This window comes from Coenobita brevimanus, chromosome 44, assembly GCF_032717465.1.
Source record: "Coenobita brevimanus isolate Jiangsu-jjx chromosome 44, ASM3271746v2, whole genome shotgun sequence".
In the NCBI taxonomy this organism is placed as follows: Eukaryota; Metazoa; Arthropoda; class Malacostraca; order Decapoda; family Coenobitidae; genus Coenobita; species Coenobita brevimanus.
In genome coordinates, this window is record NC_136997.1 from 39,474,410 (window position 1) to 39,496,179 (window position 21,770).

General features: G+C 39.8%; 1 protein-coding gene across 1 annotated transcript; it reads left to right on the plus strand.

Annotated features, from left to right (window-relative positions):
• Positions 1-18,487: 18,487 nt before the first annotated feature.
• On the plus strand, positions 18,488-19,769 carry LOC145398055 (uncharacterized). The gene is made up of 2 exons (XM_080271014.1): positions 18,488-18,650; positions 19,576-19,769. Exons 1-2 carry the CDS (start codon positions 18,488-18,490, stop codon positions 19,767-19,769), a joined length of 357 nt encoding a protein of 118 aa, XP_080127140.1.
• The last annotated feature ends 2,001 nt before the right edge of the window (positions 19,770-21,770 follow it).

The following is a 21,770-nucleotide window of genomic DNA, read 5'->3' on the forward strand; positions in this document are numbered from 1 at the left end:
TTTCCGTGAGACCAGTTTCATGCAACTGGCAGAGCCGATGGGAGAGCCGCCTTACTCCTGAGACATTTTTCTCCCCACCCAACTCTGTACACAGCCATCTATGGAATGAACTCTGCCTGAGGTTCACTACGGACGAAGAGAGTTGATGATTCGAACTTTCGTCGAGCATGTGTACACACGAACAAAGAGAGACACTGTTGCCAGCAACCGTGACACACCTCTCGCGTCTGAGTGGCCCAGGTGGAAAGTTTGGCGACTGTACATGTGTGCACGGCTCTACGCATACCAATATCTTTATACATGCGTATCTATCCTGTACATGTTCTATGTTTGTTTCTACATGTGCGTGAATATATATATATATATATATATATATATATATATATATATATATATATGTATATATATATATATATATATATATATATATATATATGTATACAGTATATATATATATATATATATATATATATATATATATATATATGTATACAGTATATATATATATATATATGTATACAGTATATATATATATATATATATATATATATATATATATATATATATATATATATATATATATATATATATATATATATATATATATATATATATATATATATATATATATATATATATATATATATATATATATATATATATATATGGATATGTGTCTCTCTGCAGACGTATGTACAGTCCATACGTGCGTATCTGTGTACCACTTTGCTCATCTCAAAACTTGTATTGAACATGACTTTAACAACGTTTTACCATGAATGTGTCAACGTATGTCTTTGTTCGTTATTGTGCTTATAATGATAGTTACTTCTATATTTTTTATGCCGTAAGGTATTATTATTATTATTTTTTATTTTTTCTGTCAAGCACACTGCCCTGCTTGACCTTCAGGGACAATATTCCCCAGGGTGTTGGGGTTTGAGCTGAACGGTATATATATATATATATATATATATATATATATATATATATATATATATATATTATACAAGTCAGGTGCAGTGTGTGTGTGTGTTTTATTTATTGTTTTTACCTAATTGTATCTTTATAGAAATGAGTCAAGTTCGTACTGTCCCGTGTTTTGAACCATTTTTATTATTCGTCTTTAAATTTATAAACTGTGTTGGTACACAATATTTCATTTGGTAGTGCATTCCACTAATCATTTGCTCTGTTTGGGAAACTGCATTTCCTTACGTCTTTATCACCCCTCTTTTTGTACATTTTTTTGGAGTGTCCTCTTGATGTTGCTTCCCTGTAAGCTATTTTCTTATTCATGTCTATTCTCCCTTTTCTGTGATGCATTATATAACATAATCATGTCTCCTCTTTTCTCTCTCTCCTGTAACGCTGGTAGGTTTAATTTTTCGAGTCTTCCATCAGTGCTTAGATCTCTCAAAAGCTTAATTGGTGCCCATCTTGTAGCGGCCTTTTGTATCTTTTCAATCTTTATTTTTATTTATTTTTTATTTTTTTTTTTATTTATTTATTTGAGATGTAACATTGCCGACTACTGATGCATACTCCAGAGTTGGTCTGATGATTGATGGTATCTTTCTCAGCATGTCTTAATTTATATATGTGAATGCTACCGTCATATTGGCTAGCAGTGTGTGCAGGTTCCTCACTTTTTCATTTATGTAGTCAGCTGGTTATAGTCTGTTATTGAATATCACTCATAAATCCCTTTCGTTTTCTGATGTGTGTAGGGTTGAACTTCCTGTCTTATAGTCCCTGTATGGTCTTTTATTTATTTGTTTATTTTTATTTTTTTTTACTTTTCCCAGTTTTTATTACATGACATTTGTCCACATTGAATTCCATTTGCTATTTATTGCTCCTTTCATGAAGCTTATTAAATTCCTCTTGTAGCTCTATGCATGAGTCTGTGTTTGTAATTTTCCTTTGTTTTTTTTTTTGTATCATCAGCAAACATACTTATGTAGCTTCCATTTCCAGTGTTGCTGTCTGTGTCATTTATATATACTAAAAACATAATTGGTGATAGCACCGAGCCCTGTGGAACTCCACTTCTCACTTCTCTCCATGATGAGTAACTTCCCGTAAGCACTGTTCTTATTTCCCTTTTAATGGGAAAATCTCGCATCCAATCGTACAGATTACCTTGGATTCCTCCTTGATGGTACAGTTTCTGTAAAGGTGTTTTGTGTGGTACTCTGTCAAATGCCTTTCTGAAATCTAAATATATGATGTCTACCCCACCGTCTCTTTTCTGTAGTATTTCTGCAACTCTATCATAGTGGTTTCATAGGTTAGTAACACATGATTTTCCCTTTCTAAAACCAAATTATCTTTCTGTTATCATATTGTGTTTTTCTAGGTGATTTACCCAAATTCTTTGTGTCAGCTTTTCTAAAACCATGCTTACGACGCTGGTCAATGATACTGGTCAGTAGTTAAAAGGATTTTGTCTGTTTCCTTTCTTGAAAAGGGGCACAATGTTTGCTTTCTCCCAAATATCAGGTAATTTACATTGTCTTGGGATTTCTCTGACTATTATGTATAATAGAATGCTTAACTATTTGCACATTCCTGTAATACCCAGCACGAAATCTCAACAGGGCCTATAGCTTTTCCTTTGTCTAATTTCCTCATCTCTTCCTGGACCTCTTATTTCAAAATACATAATATTGTTATTACGTGTGGACAAGCTTGTTTGTTTTCATTTGTCGCAAATAGACCTTCTTTTGTAAAAACCGATTGGCATTCTTTGTTAAGTACTTCACAAATATCTTCCTCTTGAGCATAGATTATCCCCTCATCCATGACCGACTGCTCTTAATTTTTACTTTTGTTTTGCTGCGTATGTAGCTGTAAAACAACCTCGGCTGATCAATACTTGTATTAATAATGTCTTCCTCAATCTGCTTTTGAGCTTCTCTCCTTATCCACGTTTAATCATTTCTTGCATGTTTGTAGTTGCTGCTATATGCTCCATCATTTTTATGTCTTCTGTATCTGAACCACATCAAAGCTCTGTTCTCTTTCGCATTTTTGCAGTCAGTATTAAACCAATTCTTTATCCTTTTTTTCTGTTTCTTTCTGCTGTGGGACATAATTCTGGACTCCTGTTTCATAAACTTCACAGAATTATTTATACATAACATTTATATCTTGTCCCTTTAGCTCTTTTTCCCAATCTATATCCTTAAAGTAGGCTACTTTTTTTTTTAGGTCATCATAGTTGCCATATTTGTAGTTTAGTCCCATTTTGTAATTTTCATTATAACCATATCATATGCTATCCTGAAATTGTAATCTAATACTGCATGGTAGCTTTTGTCGAATGGGGGGTGGTAGATTATATTGTCAATTTCATTTTTTTTTTTTTTTTTGCTTAGTAAATACGAGATCTAATAATGAGGAATCTTCTGGTCCTCTTTTTTCTGGTGTTCTCCTTTACATGTTATGTTAGAAAAAACTCCTGTATAAGATCCAGGAGCTTTTGATCCCAACAACTTTCATAGCTTCTTACATCTAGAGTATTTCACTTCATATTTGTGTTAAAATATCCCGTTCATTTAATTCATTCAGATATTTCTTCCATTCTGTATAGCAGGGTCAACTCTGAATAGTCTTCTCTGCCAGGTCTTCCTATTCATGTATTTGTCTTGGATGGCATATTAAAATTTTCCATAATTATTTTCCCTTCTGATGTACTAATCTCTACTGCAAATAATTCTACTTGTGAGGGTATGTCTGTCTCTATCTTTTGTACTTGGAGTCTTTTCTCTGTTAGTATCACAACTCCTCCCCCTTTTTTGTACTTCCATTCTTGCCAAATATTGTACTCAACCAAATTTAAGGAGTCGTTTTATATCCTTGGTGTTAATTTTGTTTCTGTTACACAAATATTATGAGGCTCATTATCTATGCTATAATCTTTAATAATTTGGATACCATTCCATCAACATTAGAGTACGTCATCTTAGTCATATTGTTCACATATTTGGCACTGGTTGAGTCTGCTGTCTTACTTTTACTTAGTCTCTGCTGTTTATGTCATTTACTTACTTGCAATCCTACTACTGTGTAAAGAAATTTACTTCTTTCTTCATCTGACCTTGCATCATTCTTAGTTTTTGCTGCTTCCCTCTTTTCCTTTAGTAATCCCCATTCCTTTTGAGCTCGGCACCTTTTATCCATACTTCTTTGTATTCTTCTGATTCCTTAAGTTTGCTAGCATATTTTAATACCTCCTCTACAGTGTTCACACTTTTGAAAGTTACTTTCAACCGCCTTCACTTGTTTCTCTCATGTTTCTCTATTCTCTTAAATTCCTCTACCTCTTTCTCACAGATTTTCTGGTACGATTTTCGGTATGTTCATTATATTTACCATCTCCTTGTAACCTCTGGTGATTCTACGCTTTATTTCTTCTTCATTTTTACCAGTGATAACTATAGATTTGTTAATCCCAGCTGTTTCCTTTATCAGCCTTGGGTTTTATCTTATGATGTCTGATCACTTCTCTTGCCATGTCTTTTGCTTCAGCCTTGTTTTTTAGATCTTCACTTCTTTTGGCTACTTCTGCCCATGTATTTTGTACGTCCTCTGTGTAATTTCTAATAATTTCATTTACCTGAGCTATCTTCTCATGAGTGTTTTTGCTTTGCTTTGTCAGATTACCTGCTCGTCTAATCATGTCTTTATCATTAATGTACCCCTTCAAAACTCTCTCATGGTTGACTACTCTATTTCCCATTTCGTTCATTAAATTTTTCACAACGTCTGCCTCAGCTCGTTGTTCACCTGTTGTTGCATCTTTTCTGTTTAATTCCTTTACCAGTTCCTCGTTTGTTTTCTTTTGTTGGTACAGTTCCTTCCATATTTCATCCACTTCCAGTTTGAAAGTTTCCTCCAGTTTATTCACTTTCTCTTCTAATTTATTAAATGTATCCAGTTCCACCAGGTCTGTGTGGTCATCACTTTGTTCCTTACTGTTTCCCTTCCTCCTACCTAGATGCACTTCTTGAAAGTACGGCATCTTAGAAAAATATATTTTCTACTTACGGTTTAGCATCTCCGTTATGTCAGTGTTGGTATTTACCCGGCACCCTTCTGTTGTGATGCCCGTCGCATGTCTGTCTGCTAACACTGCAAATTCCTTAGGTCTCTGATTATTTGGTATACTTTGTTTGACTTCACTTTTTAGTTTTTACTTGCTCTACAATACGAGTATTAAATCATCCATAATTTTGTTTAGTACAGAGACTGATTCATTATTAGATATACTGTACGTAGGTATTTGATGCAGGTGAGCAGAGCTCAATGACGCATGTCTGCCCTCTCCCACGCGTGCGCGCGCGCATCCATGCGTGTGTGTGTGTGTGTGTGTGTGTGTGTGTGTGTGTGTGTGTGTGTGTGTGTGTGTGTGTGTGTGTGTGTGTGTGATTATTGTTCACACACATACACGTCAGGTGCAAATGCATGTATTGTCCTTGTGCTGGGTTTTGAATCATAGCTTTATAATGTTTATTGTTTCTGTCTGTCTGTCTACCTGTGTATGTGACTAATTTTGTATATGTATGTACAGTAATTAGAGTATATATATATATATATATATATATATATATATATATATATATATATATATATATATATATATATTCTTTATGGGAGGAAGAAGGAACCAAAGGCCGCGTAATTGTTATTCCTGCCAAGAGAAAAACAAAATACAAGAGAGAGCCAAATTCAAGATCCGTTCATTTCGAGATGCCTGGACACACTGCGTTTGAAAGACTGGAGATCATAGGAAGCAGAAAATACAGACAGATGGAGACAGTTCCAGAGTTGACCTGTGGGATAAATGAAGGACTGGGAGTAACAGTTAACTCTTGCATTAGAGACTTGGACAGAAAAGGGATGAGAGTTTGCTACTAGATGGTTGCTACGCGCCCGTCGTAGAAGTGGAGGAATGCATGCAGACAGAGGAGCAGTGACCACTGAAGTAGTATAGGAAAGAAATAAAGATGCAACAGTGCGGCGAAAAGACAGAGGTTGAAGGGAGTCAGTACGAGAAGGAGAGTTAATGAGACTAAAAGCCATTGATTCCACCCTATTGAGAAGAGCTGTAACTGGGGAGCCTCCCCACACATGAGAGTTGTACTCTACACAGGGGCGAATTAAACCCGTGTATAAGTCAACAACCGTGCACGGGTAAAGAAGGTACGGAGTCGGCTTAGCACTCATAATCCCTTGGAAGCAGACTTTACAAGAGATGTAAAACGATCTTTCTAAGATAAATTCCGAGGGAATAAACCCCAAGTATTTTTAGAGATGATGCAGGATTGAGCTTGAAATCAAATATTAGTAGGTAATCCTATGGAAGATTTTATTGAGATGATAGATGTAGGAACTGAGCCTCTGATGCATTGAAAACAAGATTACTTCTACCCGGTCAGAGATACGAGCCAAGTCAGACATTAGGTGTGCCACAGCCTCATCCCTTGTTTGTTGAAGTAACTGCTGAGATGGACGTTGAGGGAACCGAATGGAAGGTGAAGAGTAGAATCATCAGCGTTTGAGTGGAACGAGTTAGATGTACAGCTTAGGTCACTGATGAATAAAAAGGAAGAGAGTTTGTGCTAGGACAGAACCCTGAGGAACACCACTGTTGATAGACCTAGGGGATGAACAGTGGCCGTCTACAACAGCGGCTATAGAACAACCAGAAAGGAAGTTATGGATGAAGACGCAGATAGAACAGAAACCGTAAGAGGGCAGTTTGGAAATTAAAGATTTATGACAGACTTGATCAAAAGCCTTTGAGATGCCAAATGCAACAGCAAAGCTTTCGCCATAGTCCCGAGAGGAGGATGACCAGGAGTCTGAAAGGTAGGTGAGAAGATCGCCAGTGGAGCGTTCCTTACGGAACCTATACTGACGATTAGAAAGGAGGTTGTGATCTGAAAGATGCTTTAAAAATTTTATGTTAATAATAGACTCGAAAACTTTTGCGACACAGGATGTTAAAGCAGCTGGGCGATAGTTAGAGCGCTGGGAATGGTCACTCTTCTTTGGGACAGAGTGAATGACAGCAAACTTCCAACAAGAAGGAAAGGTGCAGGTTCATAGACAAAGGCGAAAGAGTTTACCTAGGCAGGGTGTAAGCACAGAAGGACGGTTCTTGACAACGGAAGGGACCCCATCAGGCCCATATGCCTTGTCAGTATTGAGGCCAGTGATGACAGAAAACATATCAGTTGGAGAAATTTTAATGTCAGGCATGAGGAAGTCATAGGGGGGAAGTGATGGAGGAACAGCACCGGAAGTGTCTACGGCGGAAATGCTGGAGAAAGTCTGAGCGAAGAGATATGCCTTTTCAGTAGAGGAAATAGCTACAGAGCTATCAGCATGGTAAAGAAGAGGGAAGGATGATGGGGTAAAGTTGTTAGAAAGGTTTTTGGCAAGGTGGCAGAAGGAGCAAGAAGAATCGATTTGGAGTGCTGAGATCATTTAGTTCGAATGAAATTACTTTTAGCCAAGAGCAAACAGACTTAGCACGATTCCGGGCAGAAACCCATTGTAAGCCCTCTCATTGCAGTGGACAGCATTAGAACAAGCACGAATATCCAAGGGTTTTTTGCATTAGTCAAAGGATAAGAGAAAGGAATGCATGCTGCCATGCCCGAGAGAAGAACCTCTGTAATGTGCAAAACACACTCAGATGGCTGCAGGCCATGGAAGCAGATAACTGTCTGTCAAGGCATCTCAAAATGCAGTCCAGAATCTAAATTAATCCCTCTGACTCTTGCTACCTTCAGTATATAAACCTTACTAAGACACACGAACATGCGGAAGGACTGTTCTTATTGTACATGACCTGAATAATATAAAATTGACATTCCTGCCTTGTCTGAGACTTGCTTCTTAGGAGAGGGCAACCTAATGGTGTATTTATTTCTGGATGGGATTGCCACACACTGTAAAAAGAAACCATAGTGATAGGTTTGCAGTCCAAAGGAAGCTACCACAGATGATCCAGGAATCACCTCCCATTACAGTATATCCGATAGGATGATGTCCTGGCACATATCACACTCTAAAGGCCAGTAAGCAGCACTCCTTAACGTCTATGCCTCAACACTTGACTCTGAGGACACAGTCAAAGATTCTCTTTATGTCCCTCTTGATGCTACCATTTGCTCAGTACCACATAATGACAAACTCATCCTGCTTGGAGAGTTTTGTGCTAGGGTAGGAAAAGATACTCATCTTTGGCATGGCATTATAGGCTGCCATTATGTTGGTAACATGAACAAAAATGGCCTTAGAATGCTTTGTTTATGCTCGGACCTAAGTCTGACCATCAACAACAAGTTTTAAATTAAGAAAACACACAAGACCACATGGATGCACTCATGATCTACACATAGACGCCTAACTGGCTGTGTCATATTAAGACAGCGAGATCGAAGAATGTCTTATAACTCAAGCTTTGAGAGGTGCTGAGGATCCATAACTTTATACTCATTAAACTGCAACTAATAATACGCTTTCAAATGCTCGATGTCCCACCAACACTTTCAGAAACTGTTCAGGCCATCCGATTTCTAACAAATAACAAAAGCCCTGGCCCTGATGGCATACCATCTAAACCAATCGAAGAGGGTAGCCTGTTACTCCCCCGACACATCCATGATCTCATACAGATTATCTGGAACCAAGAACGATTTCTATCTGAATGTCTTACTTCTGAACATTAATTTTAACCATATACAAGAAAAGGGACCACTCATAATTATTGTGACAACAATCTAGGAATCTCCCTCCTCGTGAATGCCAGCAAAGTACTAGCCAAGATAATGTTATCCAGACTGATAAAACATCTGAGTCGGCAATTCCTGAAACACAATGTGGATTTCAGTAGGAATTAAGTACCTTAATGCGATCTTTGTTGCCCGACAATAGCAAGAGAGATGCCACGAGTAGAACCTTGACTTATGTATTGCATTTATCTATCTTGGAAAATCATTTTATTAGAACGTGAAACAACCGCACTCACCGGCTTCATGCTGCCAACTAACAAGGCCCCACCTACACACTGCGGGACCCTTCCGGTGACGTCACCACTCGGGATGTAACAGAAGCGTGTGCGCGCATACACACACACACACACACACACACACACACACACACACACACACACACACACACACACACACACACACACACACACACACACACACACACACATACACACACTAACAGCAATATGCACTAACACTCTCGTCCTCTCTTCTTAATTTAAAGTAAGATTCCAAAGACGAAGCTGAATGGACTGTTGATGACCGATAAACACTATGTATCCAATTCATAGACTTTTGTTTAAGTACCATCAAGACCCAGTCTGTGGCCACATACAGATATGTGATGTCCCTTGAAGTGTTATAATCCTTTTAGTACCGGCTGACTGCTGCATGCAGCCACTTGGTCGAGGCACCTTTCTTGGTAAGACAATCAGCCACTCGTGATGTGTCCATCCAAGGCATTTCATCAATCGCCTCTTGTTCCAACATGCTCTGTCTCCTGTCTCCTACGCTGCTACGGGGGTAAAGGGTGTCCATCAGACTCTTGTTGTCAATGAAACACTTGTTTCTGAAATTTCCACATCCAGAGACCTCATGCAATGCTGGTGAGATATAAAACAGTCTCAGGACATTTAAGCAGCGCCAGCGGTTCAGCAGATAAGGTAGATATGATTACCCACCTGATCTTTCTAATCTACCAGAATATGGGACATCTCGCCTCACTAGTGTCTTGTAGGAGATCACAAAACCTCCCTGAGACCCATTGCCTACAAGATTGGCAAATGAGGCATCCAAAAAACACTCTATATAACAGTTGTCGAGCAACCCCATTCTCGGAATGTATTGCTTCATGTTATCAGTCTTCACCCTTGCGATCACCTTGTTGAGCCTAAACAAATCCGCTATGGTAGTTCGGTTGATAGTCACAGTGTCACACTCACACACATCAAAGGCAATATCTGGACGAGTGTGTGTGGCAAGCCAATTGAGTTGCCCACTTAAAGTTCTCTACTCCGTTATCACAGATTCGGACAGCTCTCCTCATTTCACTGCTACTCAGTGTCTGCTCAGCGTGACTGGTTTCAAAGACGCAACATACTGGAATTGGTTATGTTGCCATCGATGTTGGAGACGACATTTAGACCAACATATTTCAAGGCTTTTGATTCCGAACTGCCCGTGGGGAATATTTGACTCAAGCAGTTTATCACTTGCTGCTCAAACTCATGTGTACCAGCCCAAAGGAAGTCATCGACATATATGCATACAGTGCCTTTGACTTTGCCACTATTGCTCCAAGGGAACAGCACTGAATCCACTGATGACACTTTAGCTCCGAGACTCAACAATTGATTTTTTACGCGCAGATACCAATGCCTAGCAACATCACAAAGGCCACAAACCGTTTTCTTTAGTCTCCATAGCTTACTGTTTGCATATTCAGGCGGAGGATGTACATGAACAACTCGATCAGTGTCGTTACCTTGCAGGTAGGCAGCTTTCACGTTCATAGGGTAGCAGTCTCATTGGTTTGTGGAGCCAAAAGAAAGTGCCAAACACATAGCTTCTTTTGAGCATGTAGGAGAGTCTTTCTGGAGATCCACTGTGTCTTCTTCAAATCCTTTGGCGACTAAACAGGCTTTAACAATCGACTTTCCATTTTTCATTTTTTCCGTCAAAAAATATTGAACCGTTATGGCATGTTGCCCAACATCATCTACTTCCTTATACACATCATTATTTTGCCAGTTTGTAATTTCGTTTTCCTTGGCACACAATACGTTCTCAGAGTCAAAAAGAACAAGCATTTCTGCGTCATCAACTACTTCCCATGTGCTAAAATCATTTTGCAAATCCACCGAATCAATGTTGCTGTCAGAGTCCCTCTTCACATTGTAGCAGTGTTTGTACTTTCCAGTGGCTTTACCTGCCTGACTCGCAATCTTTCCAGACATCAACTCTCCACTTTCTGAATGTATTCCCTTTATACATTGACCAACAGAAAATCTGGGAGGCTGATTAACTGGAATAGAAATTGTGGGAGGCTGATCAACCAGAATTGCACCATTTTCCTACTCATCATCTGGTGGATAGTCATTCAAAACTTGCGAAGAATCGTCATTGGGCTTCTCCTGGACTACATTGTTCTCATCACTGCTGATACCGCCCCCAATCGTAGTATTTTGCTCTGGAGCACGTGCTAGACAGCACACGTGCACTCGCACGTAGACACCGCCGTGTCTCACCAGAATTTGTTTTTCATCTCTGCCTATTACAGTTTTGGGAACATGCCATTCATGACTGTCATTTCTTTTGTGGAAGACTTCATCTCTATTTCGGATGTCGTTTAAGCCACTCGAATGTATGGTGTGCTGCAGAGCCTTAGCCAAATGTTCACCCAATTCAGTCCTTATAAACTCTTATCTTGCTAAATGAAGAGCGTTCAAATTGTCCCTCACACTTTTTGATGGCAATGTAGGTTCCAAGGCTGGAGGATCATTGGCATACACATTAGGCAGGCCAGGGTTTTGACCAAAAACAAGTTGGTTAGGAGAAAAACCTGCCTACTGTAGTTGATGATAGAATTTCTTGCCAATACTGCCCAAGCCAAGGCCACATCTAAGTCACACTGGCTATCAGCCGTCATCTTCCTAACACTGTCACAAATGACTACATTTTGACACTCACATACTCCGTTGCTCCATGGACTCCCTGCAGACGTCTTCATGATCTTGATATTGAAGGCCTATCCCAACGCTCGCATTTCAGCACTGATTCACAACCATTTTCTGTAAGAATTTTTCCAGGTGCGCCAAACACAACAATCCAGCTCCAAAATACTCCTTTGATAATGGTGGCCGCACACTTGTCTGTGATTACAATCGCAGTGCAAAACTTGGTCGCCAGACCAACAAGGACTAAGAAAAAAGGTCTTCCCCAAACTTTCAAATCCATGGCTATGGTGCCATGGGCAAACTGACTACTGGTCGGGGCTTGGCTTTCTTGTATCTACAACAGACTGTACAGGCAACAGATACAACCTTGATAGCCTACTCCAGTTCTGAACTTTTAATTCCAGCATCTGTAATCAGCTTAATTAGTTTCGTTGACGTTGGGTGTCCAAATTGCGTGTCAAGCTTCAAAGCCATTTTTTTCTACATCACCCCCAAGAGATGCCAGCGCGATCGTTTCACAAAACTCTCTGCCTAGTCATAAAGAAATTGGAAGCAAGTAATGGCCTGAAGATAAGGACTTCAAATTAATTATAGTTCCACAAATTTTACCCTGGTCACTTTCAAAGTTAATCAACATTTTTGCTTTTTTCGTGGAACGTTTGCTCAACAGCAAGGAAATACTGCAGTTCACAACATCAGTCACAAGGGTTGCACACATATTGTATCAGCTGTATAGGAATTCCTCAATTAGTCACTAAAATATCAGCTTGGAATCCCACAACTGATCACCAATTTATATATATCAGCTGAGTCACGACCTCACAGTTTCAAGCAAGATTATAGTTGCACCTGGTCGAAGTCACTTCCGGCTGACACACTCCACCAAAGTCTTCTCACACACTGGAGATGGTGGGAAATCGGTGTAGAATCCTGTTGAAGGAATGTAGAGGTAGCGTGTGCAGGTGAACTGAAACTGAGCAGATTAAATCTCTCTTTATTGGCCACAGAATGATACAACTGCGACACTGAGAGTGCTCAGAGCTAAACGTCCCTCTCGTTTGAATGATAAATGCATTCTGCCCTAGCCCGCCAGCGTCCTCGTCTGGGTGTGGCGCTGGGGTCACCAAAATCAGAGGTGCTAAACCTCCACAGACAACTGGGATTTATACATGAATAAAAGCATCATAACTGTACCATGTACATTATACACCTCAATAAAGTAGTATTGACTACATTAAAGTATACCAACAAGGCAAATATTCCCCCCAAGACTTAAACATATATATAACTCATATTTCTCTATCGCCTTCCCTTTACTCTAGGTTTTGATTAAAAGAAGATATCTGATGGCGCATCCTATCCCAAGCCACACTTTACAGTGAAATGGCGTTTGTTTATTTAACATTCATACTACGTTGCAAATTGTTAATTATGAATAAACAACTTTATATGTAATATGCAACAATAGTGTGAAACTACAACTAGTCATGGAAAACAATAGTGACACCAGAACAATATTACCAATGTAATAGGGCACAGTTACACGTCTGAGGGAAGAATCTGTGATGCCATCAGCGAAAGTAAATGCTGAGGATGACTTTTCTTCTGTTACAGCCTCACGTTCGTAATCACTGAGCTTACTTAGATAGCAATTGATCAATTCAGCTCCACATACAGTTGTAGAACATCCTGTGTGTAGAACAGCACATCCCTTAGGTGCTTCTACCAGCGTCTATAATTTACCTCTGCTAGCGGCATCTTCCGCATAGCCCATAAATAATGACAGATGCACTGTTTCCGAATTGTCTTCACGACTGCCGTTATTTTCGTATGCATCCGGACAGTCACGTGCCTAATGAAAAGGAGAATCACATACTAAACACCTCCATACTTTTCCGTCAGGCCTGAGCGGGTTCAGCCTCCTGCCGGTAGATGAGCGTTAGGAAATTCTAGCAGATACGGTTGAATATCGGTCATCACCACGACTTCGATCACGTACTGCACCACCCCGAAACGGTGTCCGTCCTCGTCGAGTACCTCTAACGTAAAACGTTTCCTCACCCCCGACTTCGTCACTCCAAAAGACTGGTTCACTCTTCATCTCACTGGCAGACACCGATGCATAGTTCTGCCCGTAAATTTCACCAGCGAAAATACGATTCAGGGCAGATTTCATATTTTCGTAAGTCACCTCAGTTATCGCGGACATCACTAGTTGTTGCCCACTATCCGAAAGTTTGCATGAAGCCAGAAGCATAAAAGCCACCACAGAATTCGGCAGTTCCATGTCCTGCTTCGTATATTTGAAGTAAACATGCTCTAATTCTGCCACGAACTTACGAATGTTTATATCACCGGCTCTTCTGAAGTTGTACAATTCATGAAAAACTGCAAACTGCCAACGTCCTTTATCCACGAGAAATAAACTGTCTAGTTTGTTTGACAAAATCGGAACACCATTATCTTGTTTCAAAACAGCAACGTCAATTTCCGAAGACACTACCCTCGCCCTTCCTGACAATGAAAGGTGAATTGCTAGAGCTTGCTTCTTTTCCGGAAAGTCTGTCAGTCCGCACCAAATGTCGATGTCCTTTCAACTCTCGTAGGCAGAATCATTTTCAAGTTTTGGAGGCCACTTAGTTGAGCACATTGCCATTATGTTCGAACCACGCTCTGCTACCAGTAATAGAACGCGAAACAACCGCACTCAACAGCTTCACGCTGCCAACGAACCGGGCACCGCTCCTCCGCCTACACACCGCAGGACTCTTCCGGTGACGTCGCCATTCGGGACGTAACAGAAGTGTGTGCACACACACACACACTAACAGCAATATGCACTAACACATTTGACGCTGTCAAAAGACAACTATTATGGAATGCTCTTTCACAATTTTGAGATTCAAACAAGTTTTGTACCATCCCGAAAAGCGTGCATAACAACATGAATGATCGTGTGTCTACGGGCGGGAGCAAATCAGAATCCTTCAACATGAACGTAATGTAAAACAAGAATTTGTCTGGGCTACTTTCATTTTCAACATCTACCTTACTTCATTACCCCTTTTAAATCTCCAGCAAATGAATCAGTATTATGGAATAAAATTCCAGTTCTATCTTGAAGGTAAAGTTTTTAATCTCAGACGTCTTCAGGGGCAATGAAACACTGATATGGCTCATTTCCCAGAGCTACATTATGCTGATGAGTGTGCTGTCCTTGCACATACCCCAGAAGCCCTACAACAGAGTCTCACCATCTCTTCCAACATAAAACATGTAATGGAACTCAGAAAAAGTGTCAATAAAATGGAAATAATATACGAGAGAAACAACACAGCAGCCTCTTGCATTTCAGATACATCGCTACAATGTAAATTGGGTGGAGAATTTTACTTACCTTTGGAAGTATGCTCGCTGATAAACCTAACATTGATGCAGAAATCCTTGCATGAATCAACCACGCTTCATCCTACTTTGGAAGTATCAGATCCAGAGTCTTCGATGACACTAACTTGAGAATCGAGACGAAAGTATCTGAATATATGGCTATATGCCACTCCACCCTTCTCTTACGGTGCAGAATTCTGGACTGCCTACAAGCATCACATCCAATAGCCTGAGTCGTTTCACATCCGATGCGTACAGTGCATCACAGAAATCACATGGGAGAATAAAGTCCCTCGTCAGAAATTCTCCAGCGGGCAAATTCAACCAGCACAGAAAATATGCTGCCTATATAACAGCTGAGATGGGTCGGACACGTGTTCCGCATGCCTGAGAACCGGCTTTCCCGCCATGTTCTGTATTTCCAGGTCCATACAGGACGCCACAACCCAGAGGAGAAAAGAAGGGATATAAAGATGATTTAAGAACTTCTCTGAAGAATGCAGCAACAAACTAAAAGACCTTGAAACCAATGCCTATAAAAAAAAAAAGAAAAAAAAAAAAAAGAAAACCCCATATAGCGAAGGAATCATTCATCTGAAGAAACTTGGAACCTCCTACCGAGAAGAGCATGAATAACGGTGACACAACCAAAATAGTTATCCAGGCAAACTCGGACTTGACATGGCGATTGTGTGGTAAAGTTTGTGAATCTTATGATTAGTCTGGAGAGTCACACACATTGGCACCAAAAACAGTGAGAGTGTAGTATGCATCGTCTTCTGTAGCAAAAGGATAGCATTAAGTTTGTGTGTGTGTGTGTGTGTGTGTGTGTGTGTGTGTGTGTGTGTGTGTGTGTGTGTGTGTGTGTGTGTGTTTAAGTCAGAGGTCTCACAAACTGAACAAAATAATTGGGTGTAAGCAAGATAAATGTGGAAAATGCCTTCGTTGTAAGAATAACTGTTTCTTCATCCCATCATCAGGTAGGAGCAAGTGTCATCATGATTAAAATACTTATAAGTGAAAATATTTATAACTTTCTTTTTACAATAAACCCCCCAGATGGCGACCATGTGGCGTAGTGGGCTTTGGGGTTCCTGATTTTAACTGTATGCATCGAACAGTCTAGCCCTTTGAAGTGGGATTTTATTTAGTAAGTTATTACTTAGTTACTAAATGTTACTGAGGCTTATAAACCCACACTGAGTCTCCTACCGTCTCATCCATAATATACGTGGTACGAAGAAGTTTCCTTTTTATCTGAAGGATGATAACGTAATCAATACCGTCGATGAAGCAGTGTGTTCCCTTCTGAACCTGCGTCAGGAGGAAGGTATCTGCGTCATCAGAACTGGTGATGGGGTGGAGGTACATCCGACGCCCCAGAGCGCGGTACACAGGGTTGGTTGATTGTAGGAGGGCTTTGGGAACATACCCTCCGAAGTCCACCATGCTGGGGCTGATTGAAGAAGAAGAATAGGAGGAGTAAGAAGGTTTCGATTATGCTGCAAAACCTTCAAAGTTAAAACTCTGAAATTTATATTTCGTACAAAAGGGATTATATTGGTTCGGAGCAGTATCCTTCCATAATCTATAATCTATCATTTATTTAATTATTTATTTTTAGTTGTCAACGTCAGTAATGTCAGAGTATTTCGCAGAAAATATAAACCGATTATATGTACAGTCGCCAAACGTTCCACCTGGGCCACCCAGCTGCGAGGGGTGGGCCGCGGGTGTTGGCAACAGTGTATGTGTTTGTTCGTGTGTACATGCTCTATGGAAGTTCGTATCCTCAACTCTCTTCCGCACTGAACCTCAGTCATAGTCTTGAGTTCATCCCATAGATGGCGAAGTTATGACTTCATAGTGTTGTCAGTAAACGTTATATTATAAACAGCTCCAACAAGGGTTCCCTTCGCTTCACCCATCTGGTTAACAGAATGGAGACGAATTATTAGCATGCTTTGAGGGTGATTAAGTCTGTTACCATTATAATAGTAATGGGCTATGTCTATCTCCATAACAGTAGTTATGGATATCGGTAGCAATTCCGTGATGAAATATTGTCTTACAATGAATATACTCGTAACAAAAGCTTTTAAAACTAGTGCGTCCACAGTTATTAGATGTTTACAGTACTACATCGTGTAAAGAGGTAATGCGGCACTACTAGGATGATAATCTTTATATTATCGGCTTCACTTACTGTCTAGTAACCAAAAGTAATGAGTAAGTCTAATGTCTTGTATCATAACATGGGTAATGTTTTTCTGTTTCCAATGGTATGATGCTAACAATATATATATATTACAAATGCTCAGTAAGTGTGATGTTATTTCTTCCTCTAGAATAATGAATATGACAGCGAAAGGAGACTGACCTAAAGACCTGCCAAGTTCCATAATTTTGATGAGAAAAGTATGCTACTACTGTAATTATTCATATAAAAATTTAACCAAGCAAAACATACTGAAATATGTTCTTTCAGGCCTCGAAAACAGGACAGTTATCGACATTATAGCCCAACTTCTGTTTACTTTAATTTTATAAAGATGTATCGTCTTTGATTAATAGGATAAACAGAGACACAATAATTATGATATAGAAGTATGAACCTAGCCACACGTTGGTTCAATTCCCATAATATTCACCAGACAATTATTTGCGAAAACAGAACCAAGGGTCTGAAGTTCCTTTTACATATCGGCAGTCATGGGCCTTCGCTTTTTAACCTAATAACGAAATACCATTGTTGATCTGAGACACGATTAGATAAGGTAAGTTAATAACTGTGGCTACAGGATTAGCTGATGTCATTAATCATTACAGGATTAGATAAGGAAAGTCATTAAACCATAACGTATTAATAATCTTACTAATATCATTTCAGACTTATAGCAGTGGTTGTTTGTGTTTCCTGGACATTTTTCTTCCTTTTATGTTTTGTTTGTGTTATGGTCTGACGCTTGGGTGCAATAATAAAACAATATCGGATGCATTAATATTGGTAGGAATTGAAGATACTGGAGGTAGAAAATGCGTCGTTTAGGCATAACACAATATCTTGAGTAGAGTTTTTCCCCAGCTGCCACGCTCTGTGGGTCTCGTATCGTATAGTTGTAATTTTTATTTGAAAATGTCATCAATCATATATGACTTTGAGACCGTTATACATTTATTCATTTATTTACCTAATCAATTTTTATCATGAGGAGCCAACAAATTTACAGTGGGAAAGATCGAACAGAATTCACTCGGACTAAATGAACTATAGTCAGCCAATCAAGAGTCGACCAAGGTGATGTCTATCCACCCAGAATTTTCGGTCGTCAGTACTCTTCAGGCCTCACAATGAACCGTCAGCAAACTGCACTTGCAAAACGAGCACAGATCATCGCCCTCCACGAGGTCGGCCTCTCATCTCGGGTGATAGCACAGAGGCTTGCAGTGTCCCGCACCACGGTACAGAAATGGATACACAGAAACGAGGAAACTGGAAATTTGAATGATCTTGGTGAGTAGAATGGTGTTTCTTTAGTGCATTAAGCTATGTTAGTTGCATAATATATTTTACGTGCTATAAAGTCTAGACCTTGTATAGAGACAGCAAAGCATGTGTTAGAGTCGACAGGAAGAAAAGTGAATGATTGGTTTAATGAAAAAAATAGGTTTGAGGCAGGGTTCCATGACATCACCATGGCTGTTTAATATGTTCATGGATGAAGTTGAGAGAAGAGGTAGCGAGAACAATGGGACCAGAAGCAGAGTTACGTAGTAAGAGTGGTAACAGGTGGGAAGTGAGCCAATTATTGTTTGCAAATGATACAGCATTGGTGGCAGACACAGAAAGAAGTAAGAGAGACTGGTAACAGAATTTTAGAGTGTGCAAGAGGAGGTAAATAAGGGAAATGCGAGCAAGAGCACGTGATGAAGTGTAGTAGTGGAGGGAACTGAGAAATCTTCAGATATCCATGAATGGAGAAGTGTTGGAGGAATCTGACAGCATTTAGATACCGAAGCGTGGAAGTAAAGTCTGATGATAATCAGGATAAGGAGATAAGCTCAGGAAGGAGAAGGAGCAAAAAAGTTGGGGGCTAAAAAATGTATGGAAAGAGAGATCCGTATTGAGGACACTTTCTGACTCAAACTGTCTTTCCTTCTAACTTGTTAAGCCACCCCAGAGTTAATGAGAAACGGCATTTTTTATGAAGAAAAGTCCTTCAGTGGCTGATGCTAGTTTTACCTCTTTAAATTAATACATTAACTGGACACTAGTGGCTGATGCTAGTCCTACCTCTTTAAATTAATACATTAACTGGACACTTATTTCAGAGCAATATCGTATAGTTCGTGTCCCTCAGATAGACGGATGAAAAAAGAAACCTTCTCTTATAATATTCTACTTGGTAGAGGTAATATATGATGGCATATTCTTTCAGAGAGAAGACCCCGGCCACGATTAACCTCCCGTGAAGATGAGGCAAACATCCGACGAGCGGTGCTGGAGGACCCATTTACGAACGCTGTGGCTATTACTGAGCGTCTGCACCTAAATGTGACTCCGCAAACGGTGCGGAAACGTCTGAAGGAGGCTGGTATCCGTCACCGAATTCCTGCCCAAAGGAGCGTTTAAACGACCAACACAGAGCAGGAAGACTAGCCTTCGCCCGTCAAAATGTGGCAGAGAATTTGGATTTCTGGTCCAGAGTTATATTCTGTGACGAGAAAACTTTTTAACAGCACCAACCATGGAACAATTCACAACTGGAGGCCTGTTACCACAAGGTAAGAAATAGGAATGAAAAGAGGAGTATAAACTTTCATTTTGCGTTAACAAGAATTCACTTTAAAACTGCATGGTTCAGCGTAAGTGAACATGAGACTAGCGTAAGTGAACTTGGCAAGCAGATTATTATTCTTGAGCAAAGTGGCAAATGACTTCAGTATTATTCCACTGAAATGCACTAACATTAAATTAATTTTCTGAGCTGTTCCTTGTTAGCAAAAACACCTTTTGCCAAAAATGTTTTACAAAGGCTTACTCCCTCAAAACTGATATGAATCAAAGCATCAGTCTGTGACGTCATTCTATGAGAGAGAGAGAGAGAGAGAGAGAGAGAGAGAGAGAGAGAGAGAGAGAGAGAGAGATACAAATGGTCCGTGTCACGTTCCGCGAGGAAGATATGGGTAATCCATTGCCAGAGAAAAAGCACACGAAGCACTTTCTGTATTTTACCACTCACAGAACCTACAGGAGTTTTAAATCTATATTATCACAAAGAAAACTAACACAGACAGATTAAATTATAACTAAGCACTAATGTTATATTCTTTTTTCAGCAGATACGATCGGGTCAACATCTATGAAGAGGCCAGGAGTGGACACGTCACCGTGAACGTGTGGGGCTGGTTTTGTATCCACGGTATGGGTGACATCGTCCAGATCGATGGGAGATTCACTGCTGCCAAATATATTGACATTTTGGAGAATTTCTTCCTTCCATCTTTGCAGCAGCGAAACTATCCATTTCCTCCTGGCCCGATCATTTTCGTTCATGACCGCTGTCCCGTTCATACAGCGGGCATTGTTCGTGAATGGTTCCGAGGTAGACAGGACCTCCAGCTATTAGACTGGCCAACTATGGGGGCGGACATGAACCCAATAGAAAACATCTGGGCCAATATGGTAAATACTTGGGAGCCAGAGGTGGAGAGGACACAGGACGCTCTAATGGCGCACACACATGCTCAGTGGGAAATGCTGCGGAACAAGCCAATGATCGTTCGGAACCATGTTGCCTCCATGCCTGACAGGATGCGGGCAGTGATAGAAAAAGAAGGCGGCTGGACACAGTATTAGGACAGTTGATGAGGTAATGAAATAGGCTATGTGGGGTCTTGGTAGTCATCCTTATTGTAAATATGCATTTTTTTTTTTAACTTTATTACATGTGCTTTTGTTTGTTGTAGGTTTAAGAAGGCCCGAGAACAAACGTGTGTTATTTAAATACATTTATTAATGTATTATATGCATCTCATTGTTAATCGTGTTCTTAACAATAAAAGTCCATAACTTATTCCATAATATCAATCGTAATTGTGGTTAACAGTAAGGGGAAGCTGTTGTTTATTGTGATGGAGAAGTGATGTTATCCTTCTATGGCTTGAAATGGTGTTGGTGTTGTTCGGTGATTAATCGATGGACACTTAAATGACTGACTTCAAACATATGCAGTATACCGCTCACATACAGTTCTTCTTGTAATAAGGAATTCAGTCACTCTTTGCAAATGAATGGGCAGGTGTGCTGTAATGATGATATCCTCGCCTAGGCTTATTGCCTGCAGTGACGAAAGCAGTACCACTTAAGGATAGTGAAGCCCTTTTTTACACGAACTGTTTACCTCAAAGTTTTTCCAACTCTTCCTACTTCCAAAATCCTTCTTTCTTCCTGTTTCTCCTCTCACTGGTTGCAGGTCGAAATTTTGGTCAATTTTATTTTTCATTTGGATGAAGAAAGTGCTAAATTATCCCATGATGATATTCATGTAACATAACAAGGTAAAAATAAAAGATTAAGCCCTGTATCAAGAGGTGAATGCCATCATATCTGTGACATCATCAGGCCGATCGC

Excerpts from the sequence above, each read along its gene's own strand:
- LOC145398055 (XM_080271014.1), top strand. The coding sequence starts at position 18,488 with ATGAACCGTCAGCAAACTGCACTTGCAAAACGAGCACAGATCATCGCC. Across the intron at positions 18,651-19,575 it reads TGGAAATTTGAATGATCTTG|AGAGAAGACCCCGGCCACGA; the intron begins GTGAGTAGAATG and ends ATATTCTTTCAG.